At 40.6% G+C, this 14,663-nt stretch overlaps 1 protein-coding gene across 2 annotated transcripts in view; it reads left to right on the plus strand.

The window, feature by feature from the left end:
* Positions 1 to 14,663, plus strand: part of PDE1C (phosphodiesterase 1C) — a 348,343-nt gene that overhangs the window by 287,995 nt on the left and 45,685 nt on the right. For both annotated transcript variants that reach the window (XM_009273482.2, XM_019470534.1), the window contains 5 exons: positions 3,009 to 3,110; positions 4,419 to 4,539; positions 7,589 to 7,670; positions 12,908 to 13,028; positions 14,252 to 14,427. In XM_009273482.2, the coding sequence (XP_009271757.1) occupies positions 3,009 to 3,110; positions 4,419 to 4,539; positions 7,589 to 7,670; positions 12,908 to 13,028; positions 14,252 to 14,427 (602 nt within the window). The remainder of the gene's footprint in view (positions 1 to 3,008; positions 3,111 to 4,418; positions 4,540 to 7,588; positions 7,671 to 12,907; positions 13,029 to 14,251; positions 14,428 to 14,663) is intronic.

Here is a 14,663-nt window from a genome sequence, read left to right on the forward strand (position 1 = left end):
TTGCTGGCTTTGAGGTGACAGAGAGAGACGGTGCAGGTGTGGGGGAGGTGCTGACGAGCACTGTCATTTTCATGTAATGAAAACCATTCTGGGTGATGGAGATCTCAGGACGCCTTTTCTATATTCATACCATACTTGTTGCCATGATGCCGCGTGACCAGGAATAAAGCAGGAGATACAGGTTTAGCTCTTAATGGTCATAGGGCAGATTGTCTCTAGGACGTTTCCTTGGCCTGAGTTGATAGGCAAGTTATCTTTATTGGAAAATGTTCTGATACGAGCATGCTTGTGAATACTTAGCCCGGTGCAACTGTGACTCTCTGGAGGAGCTTAGCTCAAGGCCGTGTCTGCCTATATCATCGTGATATAGCTGATAGATTATAGAGGTATAGTCCTCCTTCCTTTTTGGATAATTTTTCTTGAGTCAAGTTTTTAATAAATCACTCAGGACAATTACTATTTGAGTGAGTTAACTTTGGTTCTTCACGAACTTCTTCCTGAAGACAAAACTGGGTTTGAATCATCGGGAATAAAGGAGAAGAAGATATTGCAGAAATACCAGGGGGATCTCTGACTTTCTAATCCCACTGGTAACACTGGAAGTGAGAGCTGAATTTGCCTGCCTCTCCACCATACGTCAAAAATAATAATATTTATGAAGCCTACGTATTCAGTGCTGTACTTCTGCACAGTTTCACAGCAACGTGTAGACATTTGAAAGTAGCGCAGCCTCTTCTCTTACCTCATTTGTTCTTTGAGATTGTAAAATATGTTTTCTTAAAGATAAAGAAGAGGAGCCTATTTCAGTTGACTTGCTTTTCCTCTGCTTTTATATACTATGCTTCTCTGATACAAAGGCCTTCAGCCCAGCTGGAAGACAGATCACTCTGAAAGTGTGTCATGTAAAACATTAACAGGCTTTTGTGCATTGTTAGCATCGTTAAATATAGTCCAGTGATACCGCAGTGGAAACACCTCTTGCAAACAGTTTCTGGGGCCTATTTAGCCAGGGCTGCTATGCAGCGTGCAGACTGCAGCACCGTAGTGTGTTGTGTAGACTTTGAAGACAACTGCAGAAACAAAGTGCTAAAGCTGGTCAGAGCAAAAAGTAACAGCTACGTCTGTCCCAGGCTCCGGTCTGACTGAGAAGCAAAACCAAGAAATGGAAAAACATCTATCTTCAATTCTCTCTGTAATGTGTTTCAGCCTTATCTCAACCTGGCAACAAATGCACAAACCCATCATCCTCTAGCGTACGTCTTTTGAGGTTTTCTCTCAGGCGTTACCTACGTCCAGTAAATTATCTATGTCCACACACCTTCCACAGTCACCTGCTATTGTGCTGCCCGATGTTTGAAGTGACAAATAAGAACTCTTCAGTATTAAAATACTTTCTTTTTTAATGTCTCTGAAGTATTTTTCCTCTCTGTTTCAGAGGAAACGATGTTCTGAAATGTGTGCAGAGGCCAGAGAATGGGCATATTCCAGACTTACATCTATAAAAGAGAAACTAGGATTTGTGTGCTTGTGAGCGTATGGACATGCTGGCACTGAAGTCAGTGACTTATTTGCCTGAGCTGAGCCCTTTGCTTTTGTATTCCTACTGTAATAAGCTACGCACAAAGTATCCCATGCAGACCGTTATGATGGAATGGTACTCCAGAGGACGTAGTGAAGTGTCTGCTGTTTCCCAGGAATAATCCCAAGCACTAATTGTTCCCACACCCTTTTCTTGTAAAAGTTTGTTTCTATGCATTCAGGTTCTCCTCTCCTGCCTCTCTTGCTTATATTGACAGAGAGGTTTGTACTGTTTGGAATGAACCAGACCAGGGAACTGACCAGGACTGGCAAAAAGAAAAGATCCAAAATAATTTAAAATAAGTTTGTTTTTAGCCACCATGTCGTCATCTTGAATGCTGTTGGCTGTGCAACTGATTGTACATAAGGGTGGGGAGGAGGAGGTGGGTATACTGAGGGAAGTGTGAGGCCAGCTGATGCCATCTTAACGTGTGTGCACAACTCCTGGTGGGGGAACTAATTACGTGCCACCCTTGGTACGGGGTAAGCACAGCAGTCTTGGGTCTCTACACAGTGGTGGCCTGGGGCTGGAACTTGAGCACAGCCACCAGAGGCAAAAGAGACATGCTCAAAATAGACCATGTCCTTCATGAAACATTCATGAAAAGAAGAATGGTAACTTTTATTTTTAAATGAAAGGTGACCTATTTCTCAATCTCCTAAATCCTGAGCTGCTATGCTAACCTTGGGCTGTTCTACCTCTGTTAACCTGTGGATAGCTGAACTGAGAGAAAGAGAAAATAAATTTGTATTGTGTGCTAGATCAGAATGTTCTGATATTTTAAAATCTCTAGGACATCCATATTGTCTTCAAAGGAATTTCAACTGGATCCTAAACAAGTTTGCTTAACAAAAATTCATACAGGAATAGTTTAAATGAATAATATCAGGGAAGTAATGCACGTTCTCAAAGGTCTTGACTGCATATATGCATCATATATACTAGATTTTTTTTAACACGCTGTTTTTCCTTTAACAATATGACTAAACTTTCAACATAGGTATTGACCAGTTTCAGTCAATTGCATAGAGGTTCAGATTCAAAGGTTAATCTGATTCATGCCAAGGCTTTAAACAGTCTTTTTACTTCCTTTTAAGAATGCCTTATAAAAGAAATCAATTTAAGAGGTTCATGCTTAATTGGAAAATGAATACTAATACTAATGCGCTCTTCAAAAAACGTCTAGGATTTCTCTTAGCAAGGATTAGCCACCTGGCTTAATTTGCAGCCCTCCCACTCCTGCGTTTGTGTAGAAAATCATTCATCCTCTTCCCCGTCCCTGAAAGAGGGATAATGGAAAGAGTGACACACAAGGGCAGAAGTAGTGTCAATAATTTGCAGATAGACAACAAAAGAAGCTGGAGTGTGTCTGATGCTGGTTTTTGTGTTTCTCTTTCCTTGCTCCTCTCATCATGATGCCATCCAAAAGGGAATTCAGAGCTCTAGTGATTGAGATGGTGTTGGCCACCGATATGTCCTGTCACTTCCAGCAAATCAAAGCCATGAAGAATGCTTTGCAGCAGCCAGAAGGGTGAGTCACTTTACAACACTGTGCAGCGAGGGGCTGCATTTCAGCTGGTGTTTTGCCATTGTGTTTGACTTCAAAAGCACCTCTCCAGAGGCCCTCACTCTCTTTGATGTCCACATTGATTCTTTTTCTGCTGTTGAATTTTGAATGAATTCACTTAAGAGTGGACTGGCACCCCCCTATACACACATCTCTATTCTGTGCTGGTGGACCAAAGCTTGAAAAGGTCACCATGTTGGGATAAGCCTCCTTGGGCATTTCCCTTTGCGTATCAGAGTAACATCAAGGACATGATCCAGCTGAGTGACCTCTACAGTTTGAGTATGACTCAAGGTTATAAGATCTGCAGAACACAACTTACACGTTGCCCTTCTGAAGACGGTATCAGCTGCCACCTCTGCAAGGGGCCTGCTCCATAACTAGAGGACAGATGAAAACAACTTGAGATCCACTGAGGGAAGGACTGGAAAATAACAGATGGAGCAGTATGTGGAAAGCCTTTTCTTCTTCCCAGTACGCCACTGGGAGCTGTAATATTTTGTCCACAGCTCTTCCCCATAAAACTCCTTTTATACTGCAGGAAGCTCTAAGTGATGGTCATTTTTTCACCCTGGACATAGGTCCGTCCAGAGCCTCCCAGAACTATACCCGTATCAGACCAGAGTGTGGTTAGCCACTTGGTCCTCTCAGAAGCTACAACTCTTCCAGCTATTTCAGACAGTCAAAAGCTGGAATTAAAAAACGAGACTACCCATCCCAAGTAAATGTTATTTACTGGGTTCTTGGGCTAGCCTCTCAGGTTATGATTTTAAGAAATTGCCAGCCTTTTTTGTTCTGTGGAACCAGGTGCAAGGATCCCCTTCTGACCTCACACTAGTTTTCTGGCAGTGAAACTTTTATCAACTACTGTGTAGACTCATCTGTGCCCCTGAGATCAGATCCTGTTTACTACAGTAAGATGGTAGGGACCAACTTCTCTTCTGAGCTGCATAAAATGCAGCCCAGCTGAAATGGGGAACACAGCAGCTCTTCAAGCCTGCTTGTGCAGATAAGCAAGCCTGGAAAGGAGCTCAGCAAGGCTAAGCAAAGTTTCTTTTTGCACTTCTTAATGTCTCTGTTACAACAGGAATAGTGTATGTTGGAGAAATGAGACAATCTTTTATAGTTGTCTGATTTTATGAATGCAGAAATCATTCCATTAATATCCTGGCCAAAGATTCTAATGACCTTATTTCCATGCTTAGGTGAGATTTTTGTCATTCTCCACTGCAAGAGCAGACAATTAATTTATTTGATCCTTTGGGTTTTCAGAATTGACAAGCCGAAAGCCTTATCACTGTTGTTGCATACAGCAGATATCAGTCATCCAGCCAAGGCCTGGGATCTCCATCATCGCTGGACCATGTCTCTGCTAGAGGAGTTCTTCAGACAGGTAAAGCCAGGGAAGTTCCTCTGCATTTCTGCAGCACAGAGGGAGTGTGTGGGATTGGGCAAGGAAGTAGGGAAATACGAACACAGACCTTTTCCTTCTTCTCTGATTTTCTCAAGAACCTCCTAAATGATATGAAGCTTTCTCATCTGGCACCAGTAGCACTGGCTATTATGACTTTTGGGAAGTTAGTGTCTGATACACTGCCTATAGATGCAGACATTATCTACATAGTAGAAATTCTAATTTGGGAAGCTAATATGTGTTTCAAATTACCAAAATATAGAATATGTGATGTTCTGCTTAGCTGTAGAACCATAGAAAACAGATTTAGGTAGCTGTACTTTATAGAACTGTACATATTGTTACTGTACTTATATTGCTCAAAAAATGTGAAAAATGCATTACCCTTACTTTAGATGAAGTGAACTGATCTAGTTTATAGCTCACAGTGGACCGCCTGTTGACAGACCCACAAATCTAGACAAATCATTAAGCTCTGTGTGATAGCTATAAGCTCCCCAAGTGATTAATTAAAAGCATTTAAAGAGCTGTCTTAAAAAAAAAAGTAAAAGTAAACAGCACTTAGGAGTGTTTAGGATACTTTTCACCAATATGAATTACTAAACTAAGCAGAAAACTAAGTACTTAATTTCCCTCCGAAATTCAGTAACTTCATGTTTTATAGTAAATCTGAATGTAAAAAAGAAAAATATATGACAATTTTAAAAAAGTTTTAACAATTTTTTTAAATGGCATCTGTTTTTAAAGGCATTTTGGGAATCCCTTCTTAATAAGGACACTGCAAGAATTTGCTTTAAAATGAATCCTTTAATTTGTTTTTCAAACCAAGAATGGGATTACTAGGTGTGAGCACGTAGATCATACCTGCAGCTGTCTCTGTGTTGCCACACAGGAGAGTCATGCCAGTAGGATGATTTTCACAGACATTTTAGGCAAAACTCTGTGTATGTTTATGCTTTTCTAGCTCAAAATTATACTAGATGTGTTAAAATACACCACTGCTGAGTCCCCTAAAGACTGGTGAGGGAATTAAGATTAGCTAGATATGAGGCCACAAAAAGCCCAAGTTTTGATCTGTTTTACACATGTAATGAAGACAAAATTATTGTTTTGTGTTTTCATAAGAATAATTTCATTTCAGCCAACAAATCCTACTTAAGTTTTGAATGACAAATGCCTCCACTTTTAGATAAAGCTTTATATAAAACTTGTATTCTAGTTCCAAATTCAGATGCAGTATTCATTCCCTCTTCAGGAAAACCCCTAAGCTTACCATGAAGACTTGTGTTCATTGAAGTAATTTAGTTCTAGATCAATAAATACTTCCCTACCTGACAACAGAAAAACAACACACACACTTATCACAAGCTGAGAAGTACCACTAGCCAGAGGGGACTATGGTGATAAGAAACTGGGCTGGCCTCAGATTAGGTATTTATTTCCTTATGCTCTTCACCTGCAGACCCTCTCCTGTCCTTTCTGTTAGTGCTCTGCAGAGACATAAAGCCTGACTTAACCTCTATCAGTACAGGTCCCCAACCCTATTGCTTTCCAGGTATTTTGTGATGTGACACAGGTCTTCCTACACCAACTAACCATGCTGTAGCTGTAAATGATGCTTCTGAGTACAATACTGGTTTTTTTACATTCAGCAGCTATGGTGAGCATCTCTTAAAGCAAACATCTTGCATGAATTAATTTGTTTTACTAATGCACTTCAGCTAGCCATGAGGGAGCTGCCCAAACAGCTTAGAAGTAGTCAAGTATCTCTCTGAGCAGTCAGAAAGGCAGTTAGGGGTTCCTTCCTAAAGAGAATTAGGCGCTGGGGATTTTAAGAGGCATAAGGAGTAAGAGGAGAATGATGATTAGATAAGAGCTGGCTTTGAGAGATGTTTTTCCTGAGAGATGCAGCAGACACAATAAAGGAACATTACTTCGAAATATTTCTGTGTTTGGTTTCTGTTTTACCCTGATATTTGTATATCAGACTCCTAACATAAAGCAGAATTGTTCTGCAATAGAAGAATATTATTGCTTGTTGTTCCACCCAAAACTCTAACAGGACTTGTGCCCCCATTTCATGTATGTTATATTAACAAAGAGAAGAAGAATTCAGCTCTTCTTATGCCTACAAAAGTTTTTCTCTGATTAGTTTGCTGGCTATTTTAGCCTCCATTTGACATTAGTTGGAACACTGGCAAGAAGTTCAGCACAGTTAAAGTGAGCTGCTGAGTTAAGGAATTGATTCTATAGTATAGTTAACAGGCTATTTAAATTTGAATGCTCGGTGGGGAGTATTGCAACTATGTCATCCTATGTATCTTCTCAGCATAAAGCAATATGTTATAGAGTGACTGAACCAAATTAAAGGGCTTTTTGAGAATATACAGCTTGAAAGACTGGAAAAAAATGGGGTTATAACACTTGATCTTCTGCACCGTCTTGTGATGTTAGAAAAGGACTTTCAGTTCTGAGGGCTGGAAAGTGTGTTTGGACTTTTGTACTTAAGCACTTACGTAAAATGTTGACAATGTCAGTGTTTCCTTTGGAAGAAAAAAGTAATCTGCATCTGGCCAGCCATGACATGTGAATTCCTTATCTGAAAGACTAAAAAAGACATGCAAAGAAGTGCAAGCCTTGAAAAATCAGTACTGACACTGATGTTTTCTCTTGAAAGGTTTGCTCTGAGAACTGAGTTCTGCTGGGTTCTCTGGAGAACTGCAGTGAGAAGCATTCTTGTGCTCAAGTGGGTTTTTAGTTGATGCATAGAAGTACCAGGCAGGCAGGGAAAGTTCTGAGGAAAGATTCACTGGAATCAAGATGCTTAATTCACCAACTACTTCTTGGACTACAACTTTTCCAGTCAGACTCAAATTCTCCACAATTTGTGTTAAAAAAAAAAACAAAAAACCAAATCAAAACTTAATTAAAGAAAGTAAAATGAGAAGCTTTTACAGTCATGACCTAAGATATCGAAGTGCAATGTGTCTTGTCTTTTTCTAATTTCTTCTCAATTTTGTTTCTTTAGGGTGACAAAGAAGCAGAACTAGGGCTTCCCTTCTCTCCACTGTGTGATCGCAAGTCTACTATGGTTGCTCAGTCTCAAATAGGTATGTCCCTTTTGGTACATGCAAAGTAGCATCTTAAAAGCAAAACTTACTCCTCCCTGTGGGGCTAAGATCATGGTGATCTCTCATCATTTGGAAGTATGTTAAAGAGAAGAAATATAGCACAATGGTGTTATTTTCCCCAGATCAACAATTGAAAGCTGAGGAACCATTAAATTTATGGTGGTGGTTCCATGCAGTAACCAAGTTACCTCTGATGTGTCTGCAGAGATGACTACAGTGCCTGGTTATGACACTACTCCATGGTTTTCTGAGCTGTGAAGATGAGGTGCACACGGCAATGTGTTGTGATATCATTGGCGTATATGAAAATGTAATGTCAGTCCCTTTGATGACCTGGGCAAAACCTATTGTGTGTTTTTCCATTTATTCCTCCCACCCTTTCCCTCCCAGCGCTTCAATCCAACCAATATTTTTCACTGAAGCCAACCAAATAGCAAAACTTTTTCTGCTCCACCCATTCAGAAATGGAGATCTTTTTACAGACTCACCAACAGCGCTTTCTCTACCTCTCCTCCAGTTATTGAGTGAAAAAGTAGGAGAAAGATGAGGCAACAAGCCTGGTATTTGGTGAGAAGACAAGAGGGACTAAGTGAAGTAAAACTGTTCAGGAGGCTGGGGGCAAAAAAAGACAATAGAAAAGGTGGATTTGTGGGTGGATTTTTATACCTAGGAAGTAAGTGAAGTAGACAGAAGAATGTGATCTAACCTCAACTGGAGAATAGGGTGCCAAATGGAATAACAGAAGAAAGATAACACGGACCCTAAAAATGAGGGAACTGAGACCAGAAGCAGAAAGAGAGAGAATGTATTAAAGGAAAACAAACGAAGAATTTGAAGTATGAAATTTCTCTCAAAGAACAAGACAAAGACATCCCTGAGCCTAGGAAAGTTGAGATTCATATCTGTGGCTAAGAGCCGTTTCTGTTTAAAATTATTTCATTGTTCCTGTTAGGCAAGCCATTCTCTGAGGGACCCCATCCCAGATTTTTCTGGCTTTGGAAGTTTAGACAGTTCAGCCAAGAATCTGAACTTGAAAGCCCTATGCAAGCCTGGCCTGGTTGCCAGACTTGTAGCGTTTACTCCTCTGCAACGGTAACCCAGAAGAGCGGGAACGTGTGTAGAGCGCAGTGCAGCTGCTGAGGACATTTGTGTTCTGCCAGCAGCTCGGCGGAGGGAAGCAGCAGCAAACTTGAAGTACTGCAGTCTCAGCTAAAACCCATGTTGAGGACTGCTGGGCACACTACACCTACTGCTGTGCTGTGGGAGAAGATAAACTCTCTCTCTCTCTGGCTGGTGTGGAGGGAAGTGAATGTAGAGACTTCTCTTTCACATCCCTTCTATCAGCTTTCAGATATGTCCCTCACTCCCTACAAGGAAGAAGAGTTCTGCTTCCCACGGCATCCTTCTACGTAGGGTTGTGTGTGCTTGGAAACCAGTTTTCCTTGTCCTCTTTTGTGCTCCTTTGCTCAGGAAGGCCAGGAAAGCCAAGAAACTTCTGCACTGATGCCCCTTGTGTCAAGCCACTGCAAAATTAATGATGAATTAAACCAACAACACAATTCCAACTTACAAAAGAGGCTCTCGTCAGTATGCAAAGGCAGCCTTATTTAGTCATTTACTGTTTGTCATTATATTTGATTTGTGCAGTTTAGTAATCCATGGACATTAATAGGCTGCTCTCTATAAATCTTGCCTCCTAACATTATAAAATTTTCATTTCTCAGTCTGCTGCATATATTGGCAGAGTCTTTCTGTAACATCTCCTTTGTTAAATCAAAACCTCTTATATTTCTGGCTATCTGCTGAGGTAAGGCTTTCAAAGTTGTAGGCTAGATTCTCAGACAAATAATCTGTTCACGTTCATTTATTTACCTGATTAATAGCCTTAACAAATTGTTCCCTGGAATAGTAATTACTACATTTCTTTGCAAAAGTAAGTTCTTCTTGAATTCTAAATCGTGCTATTATCTGCAGCAAGCAGCCATCAGTTCCCACAAATAAAAACCCTCTGCCCTTTGTGAAATAAAATTGTGCTCTTGGTTCTGTCAGGGACAAAGCCTAGAAATCCTGTTGTGGTGGCTCGACTTGTTTGTAGTTGTTGGTTTCCTGCCCTAAGGTCACTGCAGATGCAACAACAGTGGGCAAGCATTTTTATTAACAGAAGATTTTCACAAATGCAGACTGAAGGTTTTGCAGTACGGACTTTTTCCATGGAAATGAAGCAGTCTAACAGCAAAAGCTTCCTCAAAAGAAAGAATGTCTCTCTCTCCTGTTGCTTCAGTTTGTGAAGAAATTGTTCAGAGTTTAAATTGATATTTAAAAACCCCTGAATATCAAGTAATGAACCTGAGTTTTAAAACCTATTAATGTTAATGCTAATAACCAATTTATCATCCTTTTTCCTCTTCAATAGAATGAGTGTGGTAAATATTTCTGTACCACAGTGAAGTACAGAAATCAGAAGAGATTCATGTCCAGAAGTCAGGCTGCTTATCAGACTGGGGGAGACAAACAAACTGCAAAGAAAACCAGGCCAAGATTTGTATTTCCCAAGAAGAATATCAGCAGTTAAAGCTTCTCTCTCTGTCTCAGACTGTAGAAAGCTTGTCTGACTGGAGATCAGCCTTTGTTGTCATTGTCCTCTTTTGCAGCTGATAAATGTAGCAGCATCCTTTTATTTTTGTCCTTTGGCTGGCAAGAAAGAAAATTACAGCTTCAGAAAACATTGGGTAAAGGCTGATGAGTGCATGCTGATGATTCTCTTTTTTTTTTTTTTTTTTGCTGATGGGCTTTGGGGGAACTGTCCTCCTGCCAGTGTTTGCCGTGGTGAATGAAGTTGTGTCCTCAGGTGGAATGAATGAACGCTAGGCACGTGCCTGGAATCCACCCTCAGCATGCAGTGTTAATTGGTAAAATCATCTTAGTCGCTGGGGTACAGAAATATTTACCACATTCATTCTATTGAAGAACAAAAAGGATGATAAAATGGTCATTAGCATTAATAGGTTTAAACTCCCAGGTTCATTATTTGATATTCAGGGGTTTTAATTAGCAAACTAAATCACCATATTTAAATCACAGTGTCTTTAGGTAAGAAGAGAGAGAACACGGTGTGGGGGAGGCACTTGGCAATATGGCATAAGTTACATAATTATTAATAAAGTCCTAGGTTTTGTTTCTACGGTAGCAGATTATGTTTCCCAACTTTATTATAATCCCCATTTCAAAATAACATAGTTGAATAACTTATTCAGAGAATAGAGGAAAAAATACCACTTATCAAAGAAAAGTTCTCCTAGGTCTTTCAGTTTGTTTACCTGTGGTCCCTTGTGCCACCTCTGCCTGTCTTTGTTGATGAGATGCAAGATTTCTCCCAGGGAAAACTTGTTTCTTAGATGTTTACAGCTGGACCTTGTGTTTATGTGTGAATGTCGAGTATCTCAGGAAGCAGATCCCACCACCCCGCTGCTGAAGTTAGTGACACACTCATGCATCTGGTATCAGAGATTTGCCTGTCTCAGGGTTGTTAGTGGTGATGGAGCAAATGGCAGTGGTATAACTTGCCAAGCAGAAGTGACAAGGTACCATGGCTTGGGTTTCTTTGATCATTAAGAGGTAAAAATTCTTTTGAGTGAAGGGGACTAGAAGAGACATATAGACAGGCAGACACATGCATATGTAAATCAAGTTTTCATTGTCCTCAGGATTCCTGTGGCACACTTAACACTGTTCTCAGTCAGTACAATTTCCAGTGTTTTAAAAAATTGTATGAAGTTTGCTGGGATTATCTGGGTTGTGATCTAGCACACAATTTCCTGTTGTGGCTTTATACTGCATACATTTCTGATTAACTCCCTGGGAGGAAGGGAGTTCTTTTTTCCCTAAATTTGAATAGGTAACACTGTCTCAGTGTTATGGAGGCACGTGATTCAGATGTTCAGATAAGACTGGATGCATATTTTCTCCAGATTTACAGAATGTTAGTATGAAATTCTGAGAACTTGCAAGAAACGTTTTTAATTTGGCTAGGCATGAAAATACACTTACTTACCCATCGTTTCAGAAATTTAGCAAAAATCAGGGGAGGGAAATAAAACTAGAAGGATGCTGAACTGCTTTGCACTCAAGATGTGGATCAAAGCATCTGTGAATTCTGGTGCCTGGACCATGTGGTCTCTTCTCCTTTTATTGTTCTGTTGTCACCTAGAATTGCCAGGGTCTGTTGTAGAAACATATCATGACCCAGTCAGAGAAATGGTAATATTATGAATGTGTAATTAATAGTTGATAATTACCAAATCTTTAAAAATTGTAACAGTAGGGGAAGACCTGAATCCCGATGTGCATTAGGAGGGATTAAGGACATCATTGTTTTCTTGGCTACCAGCAGCACTAAGAAATTTGCTAAGTGAAGTGCTAAAATGAACATAAGAAATAGCCCTTGCCCCAGGTGAGAATTTAGGGGAAGATGTAAGGTACTATAAGCTTCTCACTCTCACATTTTTTCTGTGCAACTTGGATTTTCTTTCATTTCATGAGCTTATGGCCACAGGGCCCTTCAGTCTGCCCTTCCCAACATTCAGATCAGAGCGGTATTCATCTCTGTATACTGTATACTGAATTAGAAATTATTTGGCCCTTTATTTTTTTCCTTTCCTTATATTAAAAAATGGGGGTAAAAGCATCTAAATGTGTTTTATTATCAACAAGAACAAGCTGGCTGAGCACTGAGGAGAGAATATTCACAGCAACCCACTGATACGCAGTAAGGGACGTGTGCATGTAACTCCAAACCAGCAAAGCTTACCAGTATTATTACTGTTATATTAATTTTCTGCTTTTAGAGAGTTCATCTTTGAAACTGGGTTTTATCCAAATCCGCTAGGAATTTGGCTTAAATTTATCCAAATCCGCTAGGAATTTGGCTTATAACTTGTATAAAACAAGTTCTGATGCATCTGTTTACATTCTGATTTGCCACAGTTTCTTTCCAGTGTTTAAGTAGGTACCTTTTATTGCATGCTATATCCAGGCTCTTGGGTCAGGGATTAATGCATAGCTCCATTTTCCTGTTCTAGTATTTGCCTATCCCTCTTTCAAGGTATTTTTTTTTTTTTACTCTGTCTTTTACAGCGTGGTTGTCTGTGATCACTGAAGCAGTGACTCCACATAAATCCTTCTCTTGCCTGCTTGACTCTGCTTGTGTTTCTGCTCAGGTTTCATTGATTTCATTGTGGAACCCACTTTTACTGTGCTGACTGACATGACCGAGAAGATTGTGACACCACTCATCGATGAAGCTTCCCGCTCTGGCATGTCCGGGTTCAGGCGTTCCAGGTGAATAACCATGCGCCCTCACCCTTCACTCTGCACATGGTGCCACTGCACCCAACTCCCCTGGTTTCATCTCCACAGTATATGTCTTCCATGTGGCTTAAAGCCCTATATCCGCATTGCCAACACCACAGCTCACCTTGTGACGTGACTTTGTTGCAGGGAAACTCCAGCCCAGAGGAGGGCAAAGAGGGAGGCTGGCATGAACCTGAGCCATGCCTCCAAAGGCAGTGAGCACAAATGGTTGTAGCCATGCAATCAGGTGAACTTTAGTGTGCTCTCAGTCACTAATGTCAAAGAGAAGGTAGAGGGAGTCGTTGGGAGGCACTCATTTCTTCATGTCTAGAAGTATAAATGGGGTTGAAATACAAAAGAGGACTGGGAAGTATAAGCACACTTTAGTGATAGTATTTAGGGTTACACAAATGTGTGAAGTACCACCAGAATTCACCTGGAGTTTGGGTGTAAGGAGTCTTGGCCCATTCAACCTGCTCTGCTGTTGTAGAGAAACTATTCTTTTAATAGTTTCATGGACAGGGCATGTCTTGGGATTCAAATGCCACGTAGCTAGTGCTCCCTCGAGTAGAGCTACCAAGTCAGGATTCTCTCTCCCAAGTGACTTCTTTACTCTTGGGCTGTTACACAAAGAGTAAGCACTAGTATCTTTCTATGTCAGTTATCTTGCTGCCTTTATTAAAATGTGCACAATGAAGTGTTCATCCTTGAAAGACAACTGTAGGGTCTGTAACTGAAATGAGTGCCTGATTTCAGCCTCAGCTGAGCTCACCAAGCCCTGGACAAAGGCTGGCCTCCTGTCCTGTGCCTAATGGCTCCCATTGGTGAATTTTAGGAGGCTCCTCCTTTGACATATTTGATTTCTAGAATTGTCTGACTCTCCAATGAATATTTAGGGAGTGAAGATGCACAACAAAGGTAATGGCAACACTTTGAGTGATTCTATTTCTTAGGGACTATGCATACCAAAAAATAAGCAGGGAAAAGCTGCCCTTTATTTCTAATACTGGCTCAGGTTGTGCTGTTTGCTTTAATACTGGTTGCCCTGGGGTGGGAGGGAGGGAGGGGAGGATGAGGGATTCAAGCTTAGTTTTTGTTTTTCCTGGTTGACTCTGTTAAGTTATCTAGACTTACAGTCGTTATTTCTTCTTAGCTGTATTTGGGTGTATGGGATACTGATTTCTTCTGTGTTTTGTGATCTTGTGTCCCAGTCTGAATAGCATTAGTCCCTCCGAAGTTAAAAGATCAAGTGTCAAGAGCACTGGGTCCGAAGGAAGTGCCTCACTCAACTGCTCCATACTCACTGTGGACTTCAAATGTTTTAAAGCCACCTGGACTGAGGTGGTGCAGCAGAACCGGGAGAAATGGAAATCGCAAGCCACCAAAGGTAACAGCCAGGCTTCTTAGTGAAAGAATAAAAATTCTTTTGACCTCTTCTTCAAGCTCTTCTTCAATCAAATTATTCTCCAAGTAAGCACTATTAGTTTGAAAGAATCTGTTTTTCAAGGTCAACAACCTACACTGAATTCAGAAAGATAGGAACATTGTGACTCATCTGTGCCTTACACTCTTCTTACATGGTGTGAGTGTACGTAATGAAGAGGATGTGGACAATGGGAGGAA

This window comes from Aptenodytes forsteri, unplaced genomic scaffold, assembly GCF_000699145.1.
Source record: "Aptenodytes forsteri isolate BGI_AS27 unplaced genomic scaffold, ASM69914v1 Scaffold270, whole genome shotgun sequence".
Lineage (NCBI taxonomy): Eukaryota > Metazoa > Chordata > Aves > Sphenisciformes > Spheniscidae > Aptenodytes > Aptenodytes forsteri.